General features: G+C 43.5%; 2 protein-coding genes and 1 long non-coding RNA gene across 9 annotated transcripts in view; 1 reads left to right on the top strand and 2 right to left on the bottom strand.

Annotated features, from left to right (window-relative positions):
* Positions 1 to 379: 379 nt before the first annotated feature.
* MAB21L3 (mab-21 like 3) lies at positions 380 to 12,458 on the bottom strand. Of its 2 annotated transcripts, XM_032447364.2 has the most exons (7): positions 12,350 to 12,458; positions 8,801 to 8,941; positions 6,857 to 6,928; positions 4,950 to 5,241; positions 3,300 to 3,481; positions 2,427 to 2,621; positions 380 to 1,182 (listed from the first exon to the last, which is right to left on the bottom strand). In XM_032447364.2, exons 1-7 carry the CDS (start codon positions 12,395 to 12,397, stop codon positions 949 to 951), a joined length of 1,164 nt encoding a protein of 387 aa, XP_032303255.2. In that variant the 5' UTR covers positions 12,398 to 12,458; the 3' UTR covers positions 380 to 948. The 2 variants fall into 2 exon arrangements, with proteins under 2 accessions (XP_032303255.2, XP_015730507.2); XM_015875021.3 differs by lacking the exon at positions 6,857 to 6,928.
* On the top strand, positions 832 to 14,758 carry LOC146762530 (uncharacterized). The gene is made up of 2 exons (XR_014937653.1): positions 832 to 927; positions 3,226 to 14,758. It is a non-coding gene; the product is annotated as an uncharacterized LOC146762530 (long non-coding RNA).
* SLC22A15 (solute carrier family 22 member 15) overlaps positions 14,622 to 22,622 on the bottom strand; it is a 39,446-nt gene continuing 31,445 nt past the window's right edge. For 3 of the 6 annotated variants that reach the window (XM_085524911.1, XM_085524896.1, XM_085524941.1), the window contains one exon: positions 16,716 to 22,579. In XM_085524911.1, coding sequence (XP_085381037.1) covers positions 22,234 to 22,579 — 346 coding nt within the window. In that variant the 3' untranslated portion in view covers positions 16,716 to 22,233. Of the gene's footprint in view, positions 14,718 to 16,715; positions 22,580 to 22,622 lie in introns of those variants that run through there. The other 3 variants (XR_014937576.1, XM_085524928.1, XM_085524921.1) reach the window with 3 other exon arrangements.

The following is a 22,622-nucleotide window of genomic DNA, read 5'->3' on the forward strand; positions in this document are numbered from 1 at the left end:
ATCTTCCAGGTTGTACCATAGAAGTTGGATGGGTGAGGATGTCTTCATCCTCTCCTGAATCCTTCCTGAACCTATAACCAAACACGAGGCTGGGACCAACACTCCCATATAACACAGCTCCTAAATGCAAGGTAACTCTTGCAAGAGTTAACTCCTGCATACAGAACCAAGCCAGGAAGCCGAGACTGCTGAAGGTGAATAGTAAGACCACAGTTTGACACACGGGGGAGATGCTCTGCCACAGATGGCCATCTTGCAGGCCACTCACTGTAGCAGCTCCCTGGGGTTGGGCTGTGAATCCCATTCCTGCTACCTCATCTTCCTCATCAAAGAACACACTTACCTTCTTTCACAGATGTAAGAAAAAAGTGAACTTTGGTGTAGTTTCAGTGATTTAATAACATTTAAACCAACATTCTTTATACTCATTCTAGCACTTGCTTCCTCTGAAAGCCTAAAACTTATTTTCTTAATATTAAAAGCTGGGAATATTGGAGCTATGAGCCCTTGAAAAAGTATTCTCCTCCTATGCAACACCCCAAAAAGACACGGGCACTTTAAACAACCACCATCCATGTGCTAGGTTGCACAGCAGGTAGGTAGCAGAGTGAGACTTCTTTGCACCATCTTTCTGCTTATGTGCCACGAGACTGGAGGCAGAGAATAAGGCAGTTGCTGCTCTGACTGACACAGGGTTGAGTTTCACAGGCTGTAGCTTCTAGGCAAGCTGTTGCTGTTGAAAGCGAATTAGATAGGCTGGGCATCAAGCAATGCCTTCCATCAGTTTTCTCCACCCACAGCTGCAATCTTGACATTTTGTTCATTCCGTCAGTGCCAACTGCCTCAGAAAGCCAGCTGCAACACCTCCTGGAAGGACAAGAACACCATCAATGAGGAGAAGAGGTGGGGAAACTGCTCAAATTTGAGGTGAGGAAGCTTTCTTCAGCCTTAGTCCAAGCAGAAGGCTGGGTTCTCTAAGAAGACAGCAAGCTTGCTGGCCACTGTGTCCAGGTCACTGGTGTTGGCATATTTGAGCAGATTGGTGTTCTTGACAAAGTAATGCTTGAGGAAGTGCTGGCTCACACACTTGTGCAGCTTCTGCACCAGCCTCAGGAAGGCTTCGTGAAAGCAGCGCCAATCCTTGGTGCGTGGGTATTTTTCGCACGTCCAGAATAGCACTGTCTGCAAGAAGCAGATGGGAGAGAAGAGGTGTTAGAGGTTCTGCTGAGGGCTCACACGGCTTGCTAAGGCAGTTTAAGTGCTGGTAAGTGGCTGACAGCCTTGGAAACTGGAATGCCTGGCATTGCAGTCTTCCTGCATTAACGATTCTGCAACAAAGGGATCACAACCGACAACCTACGGGAGAGCCCTTTCACCTTCCCCTGGCTGCCCCCTTTCCTTTGCCTTGCAAACCTCACTTGCAAACCAAGGATCCTGCACAGATGGCCAAAGCAGGCAAGGAAGGAGGATTTGCAAAGGCCAGGGACCTCCACAGAAATTCCAGGTGTTTTAAGCTGTAGAAAATGGTCTATTGTACAAGTGTAGAAACCAGTAGGTGCAAGGAGGGAGAGAATAATAATCGTATGAGCATAGCTGTTAGCTTCAGCCATACTTGTGCTGAAGATGCACACAGATTTGCTTTCTGAATGTACTGGGATTCCAAGCAACTCTTGCCTGTCTTCTTCCGACACACAATACAGCATGTGTTATGATCTCTTTCTCGCAGCTTATTTCATGTAATATGATAGAATCATAGAATGGCTTGGGTTGTAAGGGACCTCAAAGACCATCTAGTTCCAACCCCCTACTGTAGGCAGTGTTGCCAGTCACTAAATAAAGACCGACCAGGAACCCATGAAGCCTATCCTTGAATGCCTCCAGGGTGGGGCATTCACAGCTTCTCTGGGCAGCCCGTTCCTGTGCTTCACCACCCTCTAAGTGAAGAACTTCTTGCTAACGTCTAACCTAAACCTCCTCTCTATCAGTTTAAATCCATTCCCCTTTGTCCTATCACTATCTACCTGCATAAAAAGAAAAATCAATAGATAAAAAAAATGAATTCCATATGATTACTGCTCCCATGGTATTATTTTTATCCTGCCCATACTGCATTTTTACAGATGTTGCTATGTTTGTGAAGAATTTTTTTGGAGGTACTTACAGTTATTGTACTAAAAAAAAGCAATATTGACCATCTTGATCATTCTGAAAATCATTTCTAAAACAAAAAATTAACTAATCTTGGGTGCAAGAATCCCACTCAGTTTCTTAGTGTTCTCTCTACAGGCAGTTGTTACAATGAAGTTTCCAGAGGTAAGGAAAATAGTACTGCTATTCCAGTCAGGTCTTTCAGACTTCCTAATTATGAACATCATTCCCCTATAACAGATACTGAGACTGTATCTTGATATCATAGTGATGCCTACCTGAAGGTGATAAGCTGTGATGACAGGCTTATTTCCAGCACACCAGACATCCTCCTTCATCTGTCTCATGACTCTGAAGCATTTCATGCGGCAACCACCATCTTCGTCAAGGCCTTCCATGAGCATATGCTCAGCACGGGAGAAGCAGAGCTGCCAGTGATAATTGGAGCGGGCCAAGAGGTCAAAACCAAGTGACTGTGGACAAAATGGAAAGTGTGACGCTAGATCAGAGAGGCAGATTTCTCTGAGTAATGCAGAGGGATGTTGCATGCTAGCAGAGGCAGCAAACATGGTTAATGCTCCCACTGTAACTCCTGATTGATGAAACAAGCAATTTGTTTTGTTTCCTCGTGCGGTGACATTGGTTACTCCCAGGAGATTCAGCTCTAGAGGTGCCAGGTGCAGTACAAACAGTGCTGCTAAAGCTGAGGCACAGCTCTGCAGGCACTTTGCCATGGAGCAGCAGGTCATGAGCAAGTAGGGAGCCAGACTGGAAGTCAGAACTCGATGTGTGAGATCATGGCAAGTAGAGCTGATCTGGAGTGCCAGAATCTAGCCAAGGGGAGGAACAGGAGAAGGGCAGAAGGAAAATGTTGAGATAGTGCTCCACTTGCAGAAAGATCACATGAGACAAAGCAGAACAGCAAGAAAAAACGCACTCAGCTAAATGGCCAGAGCTATTTGCAAGAAACTCATGCAATAGGCAGTTAAATCAGTTTTCCCTCCAGAGAATTCACCATCATTAAGGGAAGAAATTCTCAATAAAATCCAAATAATTTGAAATATTTCTTCTCTTCAGCCTTCCAAACCACCATCACATACCTGCAAAGGAAATTTCTGCACAGACCTTACAGTTGTCTTTAGACTGCTCACCTTGACGCACTGCACTTTTTCCTGGGATGGCCAACGCTTGAGGCAACGAGGCCACCGAGCTTTCTCAGGCCAGCAAGTTGGAATCTCCACTGTAGGGGCCAGCTCCACCTCAACCTGGAATTCTGATGTTTCCACAGCCACTCGCACAACTGAGCTGAAGCTCTCCAGCACCGTCACTTTGTCTGTCAAGGAACAACGTGAAAGGTGATAAAGGTGAAAAGATCCTCTCCTCAAGCCAAGCAAGGGGCTGCGTAGCGCCCATGTCCAAATTGAGACTTTCAGTTCCACTGCTGTCTTCTCTTCAGTGACATAGTGGAACACAAGAAAAAGCTTATTTCAGTCTGCCCAGAGGTAGGAGGACAGAGGAGAAAGTAAATATGGGCAATGCTGGTCCAACTGTGTACATGGAAGAAGCTTCTGTCCCTGTCATTCAGGATGGATCACTGTTTCTTCAGCTTTGCTGTCTGAGCCAATGATGTGATCATGCTCTAACCCACTGAAGTAAATACAAAGCAGATTACCATAAGCAGTTTAAGTAATTGTGTGTTAATCCACCTCAATTCGACTGACACTGGCTAGGAATTCCAATTCCAAAAGGAGTCCATGCAGCAGACTTGAAGGAACAGTGATGAACATTTAGGATGGTAACAACTTCTGTTTTCACGGAAGAAATATCCACTGAGTGTCATCAGAGGAGGTGAAATATGTTTATGTTTCAAGAATACAGAAGACCCGTATCAGGCTGCTGATGGGTAAAGACATTCTGGAAACACGATGTGAGAAAAGGCACCATAGTCTGATCTTGACCATGTCACAGTATCTTAATGTGAAAAGATGAACACAAACCGTTCAGCTTGGATGAAGCCATGTGTTCATTAGCTGAAGTCTATAACATGCCTTTAGGACGCTCAGAATTAAATATGAGGATCACTGTTTAGGCAGCATTTTGCTGCAGATGTCGCAGCTATGAAGGCATGTTGCACGCACCACTGATTGCATTATGTCAGCACTTCCAGTACAAATTGCTATAGGATATACACAGGCACTTTGGAACTGCTCACAGAGGGATCAGCACCACTACTGAAAGCAAGTTTCCATGATACCTACTGAATAGCCTGGGCACTGGGGAAAATGGAGCAGTTGTCCAACAGACTTCTCTTCAAGTCCTCCCACATACTGGAAAGGTATGGACATCTAAGGCTTCCCTAGAACATTACCTGCCCTACTCATATCTTCAAACACATCTCCAGCTTACGCACTTCCTCCGTATCCACTTTTTCCTACAGCATCTTTCTGACTAGTCAAGCTACATTGCAGCTGCCAGACCAGAAAAAAAAAGACATTTCCCCCCCCCTCCAAATTCCTAACTGCTTTGAAAATCTGGGTTTCAGCTTGGCTGAGGTAGAACTTACACAGGATCCTAAGAGAAGAGCACCATCTTGAAGAACTCAAGGTCTACTGAGTTCTGTCTTCAGTGCAGGTCTACGCATTACTGCAATGGGTTAGAAGCTCCCTGACCTTGGAGGATTTTGCTGTTTTTCAGCTTCTAATTATGTGAATGACCCAAACACTTTGTGTGTGCAGTAGTTCCCCCTCTGCTACCTGCAGGAGACAGCCAGTTCCACTTATACCCGTTCCCACTAAACTCACTGGATAGGTTACAGGAAACAATTGACTTTTCCACCAGCTCTCGGAAGACGATAAGGACTTTGGCTGGAACCAGATCACCTTCAATGTTCACATCCTTTTCGTGCCACTGCTGAAGGGTTTTTGAGAACTGTTCCACTTCAAGCCATTGATGCAGCTCCTCAGGGTCCCGCACAGAGGAGAGTAGCTTGGCTCCATGCACAGTGTAATAGCGCCAATGTCGGACCTGGCTTTCCCTGTACCCAGTCAGGCCACGCAGAGGGACCGTGATGAGGAATTGGCTCGGTGCTAAGACCTAGGAGAGTTTAGAGAGATTAAGAGTGCAGGCAAGGGCAGATCAGAGATCATGAAGGTTAAGGAAGTAACACATGCAAGTGGAAGCTTTAGATGGAAGGAAAAAACATGGTAAAATAGGAATGATGGGATGCATCCAGGACCTTTTCCATACCTGTCTGAAATTTATCTTGAAGGTACACAGAGTAAGAAGAAATTATCCTATAGTCTGATGTCCTATAGGAGTCTAATGTGACAGGCATGGCCCACACAAGAGAAGAGCACACTCTGGCTGATTTGCTACCACATTTGCCATAGTTTTCCCTGTTTCTTGTTATTTCTATTTTGCAATTGCATGAAATGTAATAACTAACAGCTTCCAGTGAGCAGGAGAGCATCAGAGAGCTTGTTCTGAGATACAGCAATGGGAAACAAAATAGTTCAAGTTCTTAACTCAAGCCATTACTAGAGATAAGCCTAGAGTTCCACAGTTCCACAACTATAGCAAAAGTGCACTTTTTGGATCTTTTCCAAAACCCACTAATGACATTAGTAGAATAAGACCACAGTCCATTCATTTTACAAGCATTTCACTCTGCCTGACTAGAACACATCTGTCGTCCATTAAGGAGACACAGACATCAAGGTAAATGACATGCCTGAGCCTACACAGGCAGTGGCACTCAGAAACAACTCCAGGTTTTGGATAGTGCTGTATGAAGCTGCATCTCCTGCTGAGCAAAAAGCAGAGTAAGGATAGAAGAATGATCAGTGGATAACACCCAGAAGCAAGCTTGTTTGCAAGACAATTAATTGGCCTCACTTTGAATATAACCATTCTCCAACCAAACCAGTGATCAACCAGCATTTGCAGAGTGAGTAAGGTGAAAAAGAATTTCAGAAGACCTCATACAGGTTCAGGACACAGCCAGAACTGCCAGGTTTGGAAGTATTTGGCAATCTTGGCTCCAGGTGTTGGCCTCCAAACCCATTCAGGCTTTTACTGTGTTGACTCTGATGCTTTTCAACTTCTCGAGTCCAAGCCTTACTTACACTGGCATTAAGAAGGTGAAAGAGCTGTGTGAGCAAGATGTGGTGACAGCAGCTGCTGGAAGGTGGTTACCTCAATTAGGTCAGTTAAGCACCCTTGTCATTCTCCAGAAACAATCCCAAACATTCAGATAGCCTTCAGTGTAACAACACTGAACTGGGTCCTATGCAAGTGTATACTCTGCTGGACCAGTCTCCAACATCACTTTTAGAGGTTATACTCATACCAAATTCAGCTGTGCAGCTGGTATCCTTGTGGCTTAAACAAACCCCAGGCCTGCATTCACACTGTCACGCCAGGCTTCAGGCCCCAAACAAGTCACAGGCAGTGGACCAGGAGCATCCAGTTCTGCAACATATAACCTGTGGCCATCCCGTTGCATTAAAAACCTGCCTGCAGCATGGTGATCAATTTAAGTGCAGCCAGGATGTCTCAGGCAAGTGGAAGCATTAGGTTAGAAATACAAGCAATAAATAAAATTTCTTGCAGAAAGGCTGAGACAGCCACAGGAGGACAAGTTAGGGGAGTAAATTGTCTGGAGAAGAAGGTGGGTGAGGAGGAAGCAGGCACCAGTAGGGTGTTGTACCTGGATGGATGGGTGGAACGGGCGCTTTCCCCGCAGCAGAGCTGACCACTTGGCCAGTAAGGCCGGCTGATCCTGAGAGCAGCAGAGAGGAAAAGAAGAATCACATAGAACAGAGAGAAAGCATGTGGCAGGTCATTCATTCACCGAGCAATGCTGCAAGCGTACCACAAGCCTCTTTGCTAAAGGAAAGAAATCCCCCCTGCCAACATCACAGAACTGACCGCTTGGCAACCTGTTAGGCCAGTGCTGTACTAGGAATTACTCTGGATGTTAACCTGCTCCTTACATCCTTATTGAAGCCTCCACAGCCTTTGTTAAAATTCCCCACATAGCCCTGTGTATCTAAAAGGAGGTTTGTAGTTTCTCAACAGACCTATAACCCTGCATCAAGTTAAATTAAATCCTTTTAACCAGAAGCTGGAAGTTCTCAAAAGTCACCATAAATTTAATTTATGGGAAACAAACAAACAAACAAACAAACAAAAAAAGATGCTGCAAAATTAAACACAGAATTGTTAATATACTGACTTTCCCTTGACAGATGCATCCTCTAGGGTGAGTGATCTCAACAACGATATTAAAGATTCTATTTTTTGTAAGCAGAACAGACCACGTCAAAAACATTTTTCTTATTAACCCATTCTTTGCTGCCCCATATCTACAGCACAAAGTTAGCCAGCCCTCCAAGTATGATTGCCACTGACTGGGTTAAGTAACAAATCCGACACTTTTTAATAAAATATATTTCAGGAATTTCATTTAAGCTGAGGGTGTTCAGACCAGCCTACAGTAGAACAAGTTACTGATCAGAATAGATTGCCTTGTTTTTGTGCCGTTTTGTTTTCCAGAACCATTTTACCTTGGCCTTGGTTTTGTCGGTCCTCACAAGCCAAGCAGGTTTGTTCCGGTGTGAGAGGAGGGTGGCAGACCACAGAACCAAGGAAGGTGTGGATCAGGATGTGGCACTGGGTTGTGGCACTGTGGTCATTCCTACTGGCAAGCACATCTGCCTCAGAACACACGCTATCCCAGAAAAGATATAAATCTGAATGTGTTTATCCCCAGAGCAACAGCCAGTTTTTAGACTGGGTGACTCTATTCTGCCTCCACCTCCATGCCCTTCAAGCAGCTTCATACCCAGAATTCTTCCCTGTCATTTGTAGACAGCTGCAAAAGTTGCCTTATGCTTTCACAAGCTGTGCATCTATCCGTAAGTGGCTGCATTTTAGTGTATGGGTTGACATAACTAGAGTATGTAATCTGCTTCAGATGAGAAAGATCATTTTCATCTGAAGTTGCCATTGCTCTCAGTATTACTTATAGCCTGTGTTAAATAGTCAAAGGACTAATAGTCAAAGTCTTGTCACATCTGGGACAGGACAGTATTGTTTTGGTATCTAATGGTCTAAAATGGCTTATCTTCTCCCACTAATAAGTATGTTTCTTCCCAGGAAAAAAAAGTTCTAATTCACCACCAAGGAAAAAAATATATTTTTCTGACGAAGCTTTTTATGTTCACAGCAGAAGAAAGCTTTTTGAGGTGACAGGTTTTCCACCTGTGAAAAATATGAGTCATAGCTCATACAGTCATGGGCATTTTTTCCTCTTCATGTTACTGCAGTAGTTTTTTTCTTTTTTCTTTCTGTCATTTGGCTTCTGCTTGCAGACTGACAGCTCTGGCAACAGCACCTCTTTGTAAAAGCAGCAGCTGTGAAAAAAGACTCTGCCTCATTCACCCATCCCCTTCTGATGCATCTCCAGTATTAAGATGCCCACAGGTAAGTTCTTACGACTCAGCCGGACATGAGAATCGCCACACTGAAATGTCATCGTATCTTCTGTGGTGTTTTACTTGGAGGTACCTGTCCATACACTTACAGAATGGAAAATCACTGACTGATTGACTACAAACCACAGACACTACGCTAGATCCCTTGTCCGTACCTTAATATTCTCATTGTGAATGCCAGAATTGGAGATGGCCTGGAATCGTGTGGCCTTATAGCTGATTTCTGTGGTCAGTTGCTGGATGATTTTCTGCACCTCCTCCACTGTTTTGGAGACCAGAGAATGGCGTGGCTCTACCTGTCAGTTCCAAGAAAGACACTTCATATTACATATAACTATAGTCTTTGTCTCCAGTTGTAAGAACAATCAGCTTGGTGCACCCTGAAACATATGTGCCTATGCTGCAGTGGGAATAAAAACTTATTCCCTTTAGATTACAGTCAACTTACCACAAGGCAGAGCTCTTGCTGGTGAACACTGAAAGGCAAAATTCAAGATTGCCAAGTATTACTTGATATTCTTATGCCAATATCGATGAATGGAAGAGAAGGAGTTAATTACATGATGAATTTGCTAACAACTAGCTGGAGCCTTGTTCTTCAACCATTTTGATCCAGGACAGCCAGCTATGCCCCTGCAGAGCCACTCTCAGAGTTGGATTACTTTTTGCTCCAAGAGCTGGCAAGACTGCAAGAATCACAGATACCTCATGCATTAGTCATATTGCAATGGTATGTGGCAACATTTAGCTGCCCGTGTGGTACAATGAAAATATCCATACTATCTTCATATCTGAGTACAGGGACAGTTCCTGCCTAGCTGGTGACAAGATATCTTTCCAAAGATGGTTCCATTGAGGGCTAGGAGTTTGTGTGACCTGATAGATGGTCTTTCAATTCCAGCAGCATTAGTGAAATTATTTATGAAAAAAATATTTCAGTGGAAGGTCTGAAATGAAGAATGGATTGCCTAGTATCAGTCTAGCCCAGCTTGCCTAGTATCAGTCACCCAAGGAAGAGCAATTGACTAACACAACTTGAAGATGAACAGAGTTGGAATAAACTCCTTTCTCAGCCAACAAAGCTGATTGTTGGGGTTGTTCCATCTGGAGGAGGCTCAGTGGAGACCTTATTGCTCTCTACAGCTGCCTAAAAGTAGGTTGTGATGAAATGGGGTCAGCTTCATATCCTGCATAACTAGTGATAGGACTAGAGGAAATTGCCTCAAGTTATGCCGGGGGAGATTCAGGTTGCAGGTTAGGAGCAATTTGTTCTCTGAAAGGCTGATCAGGTGCTGGAATGGGCTGCCCAGGGAGGTGTTCAAGGAACATTTAGATGTTGTATTGAGGGACATGGTTTAGTGGGGAAATATTGGTGATAGGTGGATGGTTGGGCTGGATGATCTTGGTGGTCTTTTCCAACCTTGGTGATTCTATGATTCTTTGAAAGGTAACAGTATTTTACTAAGCTTTTTTAGTACTTACAAGTGGGAAATACATCAAGACAGCATTATTATATTCCCTTTGCCAGACTCTCATTTACCTTTTGCATCCTGATTTTTTGCTATGTTAACACCACATAGTCACTTCCGCTCATATCTAATACAGATGCAATACACGTATCCACCTGTAGCTATAGCTACTTTCTTTCACTAGTCCAGATGAACGCCTTAGTTCTTAGAGCAGTTCAGTAAACTTGACTTGCTCAACAAGACACCTAATGGCTCCTTCAACAAGCCAATGTTATGAGTGGTAAAGAAAGTTATCCACCCCTAAGTGCTTTCAGAGACTAAAAACAAACTGTCTAAAGTATATCATTACTGTTGGTTGGCCCAAGCTGAGATCCAGGACTTCCCCTGTACTCCTTCCTCATGCTGTGTTCTCTCTGAGTGGTACCTGTAAGAAACACTTCATCCAACCCAGCACGGTCTCATTTAATTGCACGTTCATTGCCTACTGGCTGAACTTCAGCTGTTGCCACAGTCTTTAGGACAGTACAGACTCTAAAAACTTAAGGGAGGTACCACTGAACACCTCCACCTGCATGTAGATCCTCATCACTGAAGCAAGGACGGAAGAACAAATGACATGAGACATGCATTACCCACAGCTAATTCCAAATATCTACCCACTCTGCTAATGCAAAATTATACCATCATAAAGAAAGGAAGCCATAAACATCAGAAGACAGAGCATAAGCAAGTGAATGCAATTTCTGAAGGGCCAAGACATTTATCTAATGTGCTTACCACCAGCATGAACGCGCTGGGAGAAAAGGAAGAAAAAGTTCGTCATCAGCCAGCCATTACTATCACCTATTGGCATTCCCATTACCAAACCTTGACTTCAGAAGTTTGCCAGAACAACAAGGTTGATTAAGGCTTTATTATGGAGGAAAGAAAAAGGACTAGGATTGACCGGAGGTTGTGAAGAATGTTTGAGTTTGCTTTTAATTGCCCAGTCACCTGCACTTGCATATTTCCTTTGCTGGACGAGTGGGTTAATGAAGAAGTCATTAGTATGAGAGATTCATTGCTACAGGAAGAAACTAGTAACAGTAAGCCATCAGAGCTGGAAGGCTGCTACAAAACAGATTTTCAGTAAAAATGGAAAACATTTGCTTCTATAAGCCTCAGAACTAGGCTCTACTGTACTAATGATGGATGTATGAGCATCTTCCTTGTACATGGCTTCCTTCTGCTCCCTCTTTTATAGCTCTATAAATCCGCAGAGAACGGTTCGCTGTTATAGCTCAGTGTATGGATTCTGATGGAATGGTCAACCAGTGCAAAACGCCAAATGGGTGAAAATGAATTTCTCAAAGGTTCTCAAAGGAATTTGATTACTTGTCACCAAAACATTTCCATAGAAAAAAACAAGCATTTCTTAATATGGTATTAGAATATTTCATCCTTTTCTGAAAGAAGGACTTACAGCTTTCCACTTGGAAGTCATTTTTCATTTCAGTTTCTTGCGTTTTGTAATGGAAAACAACCAGATAGAAATTAGCTAACCATTGTGATGAAGCACAAGCTTTAAAAAATAATATATTACAGCTCATTTAGAATCCCTTTTCATAGAACATACAGTTCTACTGATTGATTTTTGTTGTTTTACTTCATTTTAGAATGGAGAAAAATAACACAGTGCTGGAGTATCTCTATAAAGTAGAAAATGTGTCTCCATCCTGCCTGTACTGAGACATGCTATTCAGCTGTGGTGTATAGCGAAATATCCTTAGCTGAGGTGACAGACAATGGGAGAATTCAAGCTGTTTCCATCTCTCCCCAATTCCTACATGCATCTTTTTAAGAAGCAGCCCCTGCTGTTGTGGCTTTGGTCTTGTACCTGTCAATCCAAGACCACTGGACAAGGAGAGAGGTGAGGACTTCTCCCTAGATTAAGTGCTACTGATCCACAGCTCATCTCACATCTGGAATTATGAGAGTGGGAACAAAACCTCAGGAAATATGAAGACATAGAAGAGAACATGCAGCTCGGAAAACAAGGCTACCAGCCAAGATCTCTGATAACATTCTGCAACAGAAACCTAGAAATCTCATTAGAAATACAGTTCTCATAAAACTTCACCCAGTCTTGTCTCGAAAAACGAAGACAGAAGGCAAGCAACTAGCTGTCAAGTTTGGCACCCTTCAGAATCAACACCTAGTGTGGGAGACAGAAAATCTGGACAGATAAAGCCTTACCTTGCTCTGGATGTAGATTTCTACATCTTCATCTGTGAATGGTTTCATGGCAAGATGGTCGTCAGTGTTCTCTAAAGTGTGAATTCACTCTTCACTTGTTCGCCTGCATCTGGAAACAGGAGGGACACTCAGAGAGAGCTGCTCAGAGCCACCTTGTCCTGTAAATTTCAGATCACCTAATTCCTCTGTGCATGAAGAAATGGAAAGAGAAGCAAGAAAATATGCCTTTCCCCCTCCTCCTCCCCACTCCCCTCCTTCCAGGCCTGAATAACCCAACTGCTTAGGAAAATTAGCTCCAATTATTATTTTCTAAACCTGATGATTATTAATTTTACTATGATGACTCTTAAGTGGTACGTCTCGCATGCAGACATACCCACAAATATCCCAGTTACTGCTTCGTCTCAGCAGATCCTTTCAGGTTGCGCTGCAGACCCAGTAGGCTCACACACAGCATTATCGTTCTGTGCACCACAAGCACCTCCCTGCCTCTCTAACCCTTCACTAAACCATTTGTCAAGCACTGCCAGTTATCCCTTGTTGACTTCAATCCACCCATTTTCCATCGGAAACAGTGTGGGTATTTTTACACTCTGATCATTCATTTGGGTTGCGGTCTTCAGCCTCGGCTCCTCTCTCCTTATATCTCCTCTCTCTCTCCGGCTGTATTGACAGTAAATACCCTGCTGCCAGTCCCCTCCTGGTTGCTTGCTTTGCTTTCTTTACAGTAAACAGGCAGAACGCTCTCCCCCACTTTCTGCCAGCAGCTCAGCTAACGACCCCGTATGGATAATTCAGCGAGAAAAACAATTGATCAGGACTCATTGATCCAATGAGGGTTGCTGGCTTTTATAAAAAAGGGTTACATCAGCACATGGAAAGGAATAATGGAGTATATGGGTGAGATCCAATGCTGCTTCCTTATTAAGGAAGGCACACTCTACTTTCCAGTAAAATCTTTATTTCCCTGCAAAATGAACTTTGACTTCCCTTGACTGACATCATCACCACAGCAGCTGGCAAACAGCAGCACATCTGTAGGCACTGGGTGCTATCTCAGAATCTCAGAGCTCTTTTGTTGCCGGGTATCTTTTGTGATCATCATTTCTTATTAAGAGCTGAATGCTAAGTGTATTAATGTAGAACCAATACCTGAGGACATCCAATCTCCCAGAATCTAGAAATCAAACTTCTCTCCATGCCTCCCCAGCACCAAAGCTGCCTTTCTCCTTTTGCTGAGAGACTTGGGAAGCATTCACAAAGACATACAGAATTACAGAATGGCTTGGGTTGGACCGGACCCCAAAGATGAACAAGTTCCAACCCCCTTGTCACAGGCAGAGCCACCACCCTCCAGATCTGCCAGGTTGCCCAGGGCTCCCAAACATGCCTCCATGGGACCTGGACATTGGAAAAAATGGAGCCCTCTATTTTCAGGAATCCTACCTCATTGTGCCTAGTTTCAAGACTTACTGGGTGTCTTTCACCCGAGGAGCCAGTGGTGTGAGAGCTCTGCTAGGAAGGTCAGACAAAAGGCAGGATCCAAAACAAGGTGACACCCAGAACATCAGAAGTGTATTAGGAAGCAAGGAGTCCGTCTCACTTTCTTGCATCTATAACATCTCTCCTCATTCAGCTTTCTGGAGTCACAGGTGCTGGCAAACACACAAAAAGTGTGGGTTTGGTAATTTTTTCTTGTATACAGTGACACACCTTGAGTTTAACATCCTTTTCCATTGTAAGCACTTCACCAAGAGGGCCTCGATGTCCCCAGCTCTGTCTCTATAGAGAAGAATATGGCATAAGTATGTCCCTCAGGATGCTTTCACTTTTACATAGATAGCTGACCACTGACAGTCCCCCAGTTTCTGCTTGATGAGCATCCATTGACTTATCCAGCTGCTCACATGTATTTCTGAGCCAGGCTTCAATATCTTGTTCTTCTTCAATCATAGTTCCCTGCTGATCTATGTAAATTATTTTGAAATTATTCAGCTGTACTACATACTCCTGCTTTGTTTTATCTCAGTTCCCTTGTAAAACCTTCTAACAGCATTCTCTGTGGCCAATTTCCTCTGTACCTCTTCTGTTTTGCACCTGTGCCCTCAGTTGCTTATTGATACTCTTCTAAGAGTATTCAAGGATTTCCTAATATCTCCAATTATATTGATCCTATGATAGATCATTTCTGTTTGGGCCTTTGGCAACATCCAGAACTGGATATGATTGTGGTTCTGGGAAGCCCACACAAAAGTATTCTGTGAATGTATACCTTGACTGGTATTAGACTGGTTCTTGTATCTTCTGAAGGTGACAATTGCAGATGCTTTCTATGCTTGTCTGGCTTTCCTTTCTTCGCTCTTTTGTTCTATAGAGATGACAAATATATTTCAAACACAAAGTCCAAAATCATTTGAACCGTGAAATGCACGACAACAAAAAAATCACAAACATCATATAAATAAGAACAGTAGTATTAGCTGTACAAGAAAGTCTAATACTGTGGCATTTTCTGTTTTGAAACTATCTGGAAAGGCTACTCATACGGAACAATAAGCATGCGTTAAAAAGCCTCTACTAAATCACACAAATGAGTTAGCCCAGTGTACCACTTGTGACTCACAGATGATCTGCAATGGCAACAAATAAGCCCCGCTGAAGATGATGCTGCCTTCCAGATGAAATACAACACAATTTGCAGTTGCTAATGATGACCCATCACTTCTTGCTCTAATTACCAGAGGCATTAAGTCTGCTGCCAAAGTGTGTACTTGGGTCAGGAGCGGCTACCAAAACAAATCATCCCCATAGATTTAATAATCTCTGACAGTCCTCTTGCCTTCTTAAACTGTTGCCCTGTTTCTCCCCATTAGTGGACTAAGTGACTGTACAAAATGAGAACTGTAGCTTGAATCCCCCATATTTATGCTGTAACAGTCTTTAGCAGCAATGGCTCAGTATTACTGAGTCTCCATTCAGAGGATACTAACATAACATAACATAACCAGACTGTTTAGGAACACAAGTTCTGTGTGTTGATTTGTTTGGTTTTCTTTTTGTTTGCTCTGGTAGTTGTTTTTGTGTTTGTTTGTCTGTTTTCACTTTGTCTTTCAACAAAAAGAGATGGACAAAAGGGATGCTTCAATGACAAAAGCCTGGGATGAGCTACAGGGAAAAGAAAGTGTTGCTAATTCACTATGACAGCATCAGAATTATGTATGGATGCCAAATTGAAATGCTTCTCTGCTCATTCCCACCCCTCACCAATCAATACTTGGCAAGCTCCAAATGCTCCTACTACTTGGTCTCACTGCCACGCGCTCTAGTACAGCCCTGGACCTGTACTACACAACAAGCAAGTTAAAGGCTGATATCCTTTCCACACTAAGCACAACACTGGGTCAGGTGCAGCCTGATAACTTTTCTCCACTTGTGACCATAATCATAATAGTGAGATCAAGGGGCAGCACAAGAGACAGGCTGCACCAGCTCTGAGGTTCCCAGGACAGCTCTGACTGAGACACAGGCAAGAAAAGGCACCATTTGACTTCTTAGGCCACACGTTGCCCTCTGGAAATTCATTGAAGTAGTCAAGTTTGGCGCACCAAGATTTAAACAAAATATGTCATCAGGCCATTTCCAAGTGTCTGTAAAGGATACTTATCCTCCATGGCTGTTTTATCCACCACTAAACTACAGGGACTGATCTCGTTTCAATCAGGAGGTCCCACCATCCTGAAAAGCTACTTGCAGCCAACATTCATACAAACAGGAGCCTTCCAGCACTGTTATTTATATGCCTGGGTGAATGGCCTGAATGCCAAAAATGAAATATAAAACACCAAGGAACTCTCACTGATTTAAACACATGGTTGGAAGAGCTGCATCTGGAGGAAACACGATATTTGGCAGAGCACAGTGCGACTGGAAAAGCATTTAGCACTAGAAGTCACGGCAGGTGAGAAAAAGCTGCTGCACTTTTGGGCTCGGCATGGGTTTGCTCAGCTCCTGTTAGACTGATTACTTTCAACTGTCAGGAAAAATACTTTAAATACAGAGGCACAGTAACTCCAAGACCAAGACCGCAGCCAACTTTTAAAAGAGTCAGGAGTAGAAGCATGCTTACTGCAACGGCTGGTCTATGTGGGGCAGAATCAGATTGTGCCACAGTGCTTCTAGGAGCTGGTATATTTCTGTGGTTGCCCTCCAGAGCACAAATAATGTCCACTTTTATTATTTTTTACACTTTGCTGTTGTGCCCAAATTGACCTGATTCCTAACTTATTGCTTGAGTCTATGGTAGTTTGAAGCAAATTGAATAAATCACTAGTGCTCAATAAGAATAGTCACTGCAATGCAAACTCACTTGGGAATGAGGGAGTCGAGCTGGCATCCCTGCTTATGTGCTTCATCCAGAAAGTGACTGTTGAAAAATGTGCTCACTGGAGCCAGAACTAGAAACTAGGCTTCGTATCTCACAGGAAGTGGCAGCTCCATGGCCATGAGGTCTATTGCTTTCTCTAGGTGAAAATATAATTACGTTAGAACAAAGAAGTCAGATTCAGCAAGTGGGTGAGAAGGGTCCCAGTCTGAGAGCCGGATCCTTGGGAGCTACTTAGAATAGAATCATGGAATCATTAAGGTTGGAAACCCCTGTAAGATCATGTACTCCAACAACCAGCCCATCCTCTCCATGCCCACTAAGCTGTGTCCATCTACATGTTGAACAACTCCACAAACACTGACTCCACCACCTCCCTGGGCAGACTGTGCCACTGCCTCACCACACTTTCCAAGACATATTTTCTAACATCCAATCTGAACCTCCCCTGGCACAGCCTGAGGCCATTCCCTCTTGTCCTGTTGCTGTTACCCAGGAGAAGAGGCTGAACTCCACCTCACCACAAGCTCCTTTCAGGGCGTTACATAGAGCAGTCAGGTCTCCCCTGAGCCTCCTCTTCTCCAGACTGAACCAGTTCCCTCAGCTGCTCCCTGTAACATTCACCCTCCAGACACTTCACAGCTTTGTTGCCCTTCTTTTGGATATTTCTGAGAGCTGGGTGATGTAGTTGTATGGGAAGGAGCAACTCGCATGGAAAACAAAGCAAGAGTTAAGGGGGTTGGACTTCAATACTCAGTGTGAACCTGAACGACATCAAAGCATCTGTGGTTTCATACAGTCTTTGTTGGCAGTATGATCTACAGTAAAAGAAGCTGTTTGATCACACTTCTCAGCTTGCGTCACACTGTGCACAGGTAATAAACATCAAACATAAAACCATTAAGTGTTCCCCAGGATATGTTAACTTGACTGCTGTGCTGTATTCCGAGGGAGATTTTGTCGGTATACCTTTAGGAATGACCAGAGATGAGCACAGGGAAAGCAGAGACAACTGCATGTTTTGGATGGGATGACGGGAGAGGAGGGGAGGATCATTAAGAGACTCTATAGCATGAGGGCCTTGAGGGAAACAGCTGCAGAGAGAACAATAAAACACAGGCAAGAATGAAAGCACCATCAGAAGGGCGAAAAGAGATCCACTGTATTAGGAGGACACTACATGTACCACAGAGCAGATGGAGAGATTGAGCAGGCAGACTGCAGGGAGAACTCGCCCTTGTCTGAAAGAGTATCTCAGAAGAGGTTTCAGTTGGGTCTGCTCAGAGAACTTCTAGACAGAGGGGATCATGACCTGCATTGCTACACATTCCAGCTCCAGTCACTGGAATACAGCTAACAGCCTCCAGCCCAAGCTGTGTCTGGCGAATAGACATCATTCTTGTAGCTGGCAACTTCTAAAAACGTGCCATCAAGAGCTGGCAGCAAAAGGAGGAATGCAATGACATTTTCTAAGCAAACTTCCTCCTCTACCTGAGACCATAAAGCTATACTGCTTCACACAGCTCCACACTGTCAGCTGCCCAGCCCTTTCCACTTTATTGGCTGCTTTGTGCAGTCAAAGCCAAACCGCCCAAGGGAAAAGGGTCAATCATTTGTGCTGCATGTGTTCCAGGCTGCGACATGGCACTGGGTAGATATTTAGTGCAAGGATTAGAGCATTCAAAATTGAATTCCTAGGAACTCTCAATTCCTCTGTAATATCTGTTTGTTGACTTCAGTAGGGATGCCCAGAATCATCAGAGTAAATACTAATTGAACATAAGCCATGGTCCATCCAGAGGGACCTGCAAAGGTTCAAGCAAGTGGGCCCAGCTGAACTTCAAAAGGTTTAACAAATCCAAGTACAAGGTCTTGCATCTGGAGTACTGCACCCAGATGTGGAGTCCTCAGTACAAGAGAGACACAGATCTGTTGGAGTGCATCCAGAGGAGGGCCACAGAAATGGTCCGAGGGATGGAACACCTCTCCTGTGTTCTGTGTCCTGTGAGGACAGGCTGAGAGAGCTGGGGCTCTTCAGCCTGGAGAAGTAAAGGCTCTGGGGAAACCTGAGAGCAGCCTTTCAGTATCTAAAAAAGGGCTATAAGAAAGAAAAGTGTGGAGTCTTTAGCAGGGTCTGTGATGATAGGAAAAAAGCAAATGCTTTCAACAAATGAGATTTAGACTAGAGATATTTTACAATAACAGTAATGAAGAACTGGAATATGTTGCCCAGAGAGGTGGTGAATGTATTGTCCTTAGAGACATTTGGGCTAGATGGAGCTCTGAGCAACCTGATCTGGTTGTAGATGTCCCTGCTTATAGCAGGGGAGGTGGACTAAGTGACCATTAAAGGTGCCTTTCAACTCAAGTGATTCTATGATCCAGGGATATCACATTGGCTCAAATTTTAGATGGGATTGGGAGCAGAGGGTTGACGAAAGCTGCACATCTGGACAGAAAAAGTGACTTACCCAAGGCTGGTATTTCAGCTGCAGTACTCAAAGGCTCTGTTCTATTCACCACACCGGTAATGCATGCTGGCAGGACTTACAGAAGGTTCTGAGCGTTTTTCTTCACTTCCTTTAACAGGCTATTCATCAAACATTTCAAAGCAAATATCAGGTAAACCAGAAAGAGTATTTGACACAAACAGAACAAAGCCTGGGTAAGTGCATGCATGACTGCATCTATTGAAGAACCAATAAACAACAGGGAGGATATCTGGTACCCACCACAAATACATCCATGGGCCAGGACATTTGACAAGCAGTGAGGTGCCTCGATACAAGTTCAAAATTGGAGGAAAAACCAAGTGCATTAAATACAAGGAGACAGATTAACTATTAGAGGGAAATAAAGGTGACTGCAGAGTAGGAAACCAGCACAGTGAAAAATATACTTAGAGTTGCATGCTCAAGCGGGCAGGGCAGGTCTTCACAAAGGACAGTTCAGGCATGCAGAAGAAATGAGTCCATTGCCTTCTTGTCACACAAGAGAGCTCTGTGCTGGCCATGATTTGACCCCCCAGCATTAAGTATTCTGGAGGCAGAATACTTACTTTATCTAATAGCTTCTACTTCTACTTGAGCCCAGAGTCGAGTACATCAAGCTAATCTGGTACATCCACCAAGCAAAACTGAGGTAAAGGAGTCCTACCAAACCAAAGTGCTATAAAAGCATTGTGAGGTGACAAATTCTTACAGGAGATCGTGGAAGAAGTACTTGGTTGAGAAACATCACCATAAGCCAAACAACTTCCTTTATCAGTAGTTCTTTCTTGCACAAAGCACCTATACACTTTATATGCTTGTTCCTCTGCTTATGTTAGGTAAACCCACAGGATAGTTCCATCGTGACATTAGCAAAGATGTTATCTTGCACAGCTAGAAGATAAATTAAGGATCATGAGTCTGGGCTATGCTCACACTGCAGGATGCAGCCTCTAGGAGCTACCTAAGGACATCCTTAAATAAAAGAAAAATAAACATTAGAACAGCCCAGCACTGGAATCTGGTGTATGGCTCAATCCATAGCTGAACTAAAATAAAGCTGAACTAGATTTTAAATGGTTTCTAAACTTGCATACTTCCAAGGAAACCCTTCTGCATGGATCCCCAGTGACAAGTCCTCATGACATTCCTCATTGCAGCTTTGCCAAGGCTCTGCATGGATTATGCAAAGTACATAGAAATGAACAAAATTGCCCTCTTATAGCTGTAGAACAGATTGCAGGATTGCCATATCCTAGCTACCTCTTATCAAAATGAGATCAAACAGAAAGCTGGTTTTTCTTCCGGTGCACATTACATCCTCCATATACAAAATGGAGGTAAATCTCAAAAGTAAGGGCAAGAATAAGTCACCTGTGGACCACTTGTTCAAGTTTGATGTTGCACCATATGCTGTTAGCAAGTTTGATAAATAAGTTGAGATTTCCCCCCTCCTCCCTGCCGTAAGGATTGTCCATTGAAAATGCTCTTAAGTTGCAGAGTAGGATTAGAGACTTATTCCCCAAGACAGAGATAATTTGGTCACAAACGTTCATCCTGTCTCTTGTCCTGTGTAGAGACAAGATGCAAGATGACAATGCTGGAAAAGGCAGAGCTGAGTTCTCCATGCAGGCATGATACTAGGAAATAACTTATCAATTCAGCGGAAGTTTACTGTGGTTAACATCCCAGTTAAATATGAACCAGGTGCTTTGAAGGACTGAGTGTTTTGTCTGATAGCTGCTTGGTAGCTGGTAGGCAAAGCTTACTTCTGCCACCACAATTTACACTGGTACTGGTTCTCACTGCCAAGGACACGTATCAACACACCTCTCCTTTCAAAAGATGGTACTTAAATTCCACCCCTCCCACCTGATGACGTTCAGAGATGTCTTCCTCTTGCGACTGTGAAAAATTATGGACAGCAAAAGCGTCACAACAAGGCAAAGGCCAGTCACCCTAGGCAAAAAACCAAAACAGCCATGTGAACCGCAATCCTTCTCATAAGTACTTTGCAATCCCTTCCTGGTCTCACCCTGTTTTTCCTTATCTTGACTCAACAAACTGCACAATACATCTGCTCAGTAGTCAAACAGGCTCCAGTTAGCGCAAGATATGGCCAGTTCCCATACAATGGGCAGGAGAGCAAAGCTGCGTTTAATGGCAGCCCAACTTAACACAGCGTATCTGGGTACATCAGCATGATATGCCCTGCCCAAGGGCTGGTGTTAAATAATCCCAACGGAAGCACTCCATAGATGACAACTGACCAACTCCTTAAGGCCATTGGCTTCCTTCTAGTTGAAGTAAATCTGACAGGGAACAACGAATTTGAAAGGCTATGGAAAAAGATGAGAAGAGCATGTATCTAGACACCTCTGAAAATCAGGGTTTTCAATTGATTCCACGGTAAAACAGCAGCAAAAGTAAAAACAGAACTAAAATCCCATGCATCTCAATTAGCAGAAAGAAAGTTTGCAAGAACTGGGAATAACAAGAACAAAATATAGCCTGTCTGGTCAGTTCAGATTGAGGAATACACAATGCAGGTGCCCTGAAGATTGACCAGAGAACCTGGTTGGATTGTTGTTCTTAGTTCCACTTTGAGGAAGAGTAAAATGTAACATAACAGAAGGCCTAGTATGTTATCTGTCATACAAGACCACTTGTTTCCTTTAGCATATATACTTTAAAACACTGACATATAACCAAGTGCTCTGGCATCTGCTCAAATCACTAGATATTTATAAGGATAATGTTTAAATTCATGAGGAATATGCAAACGTACAAAAGCTTTGCTAACCAGCGCTTTAAAACAGAGCACTGCTCCCAGTTATTCAGATTCAGAAAATAAATATCACTGGATAGAGGAGGGAAATGTAGTTAGGCTATTTATCGCCTCTCTTTCAGGTAATGAAAACAAATATTCTGCTATTCCTTGCCAAAGAGTTCAGACAAAACCCCCAAAGACTAAGTCTGTGCTTCTGTGCATTTGCACAGCACTTTAAAGATGCCTAAACAGCAGTCAGTGTTTGTGAGGGCTCCACCAATACAAGTGTTAGTAGCAACAACAACAGATATTTTGTTATGCTAAAGCCCCAAAGTGTTTCCAGTCTTTCAACATCAATCAGCGCAACTGAAGCCGGTAGTAAATTGATTCTCACATTCCACTGCTGCCGGTTTTTGTTAGAAATGATTTGTGATAGATACAGTGGGATATATTGATTAGTACTGACAGTCCCAGTTTCCCGGGCGCTTTGTAGCACTGCCATTCCAAACTGACCTGCTTTCCACCTTGTCAATTTTCTTCTGCAGCATCCGTGATAAATATCTTCTCTATGCTGAGATAGCTTCAGTGCCCTCCAGAAAACAAAAGGGTCAGGCAAATAAAATCAGAACAATA

The sequence above is a fragment of the Coturnix japonica genome, chromosome 1 (genome assembly GCF_054131305.1).
Source record: "Coturnix japonica strain WE chromosome 1, WE-NBRP24, whole genome shotgun sequence".
Taxonomy (NCBI): domain Eukaryota; kingdom Metazoa; phylum Chordata; class Aves; order Galliformes; family Phasianidae; genus Coturnix; species Coturnix japonica.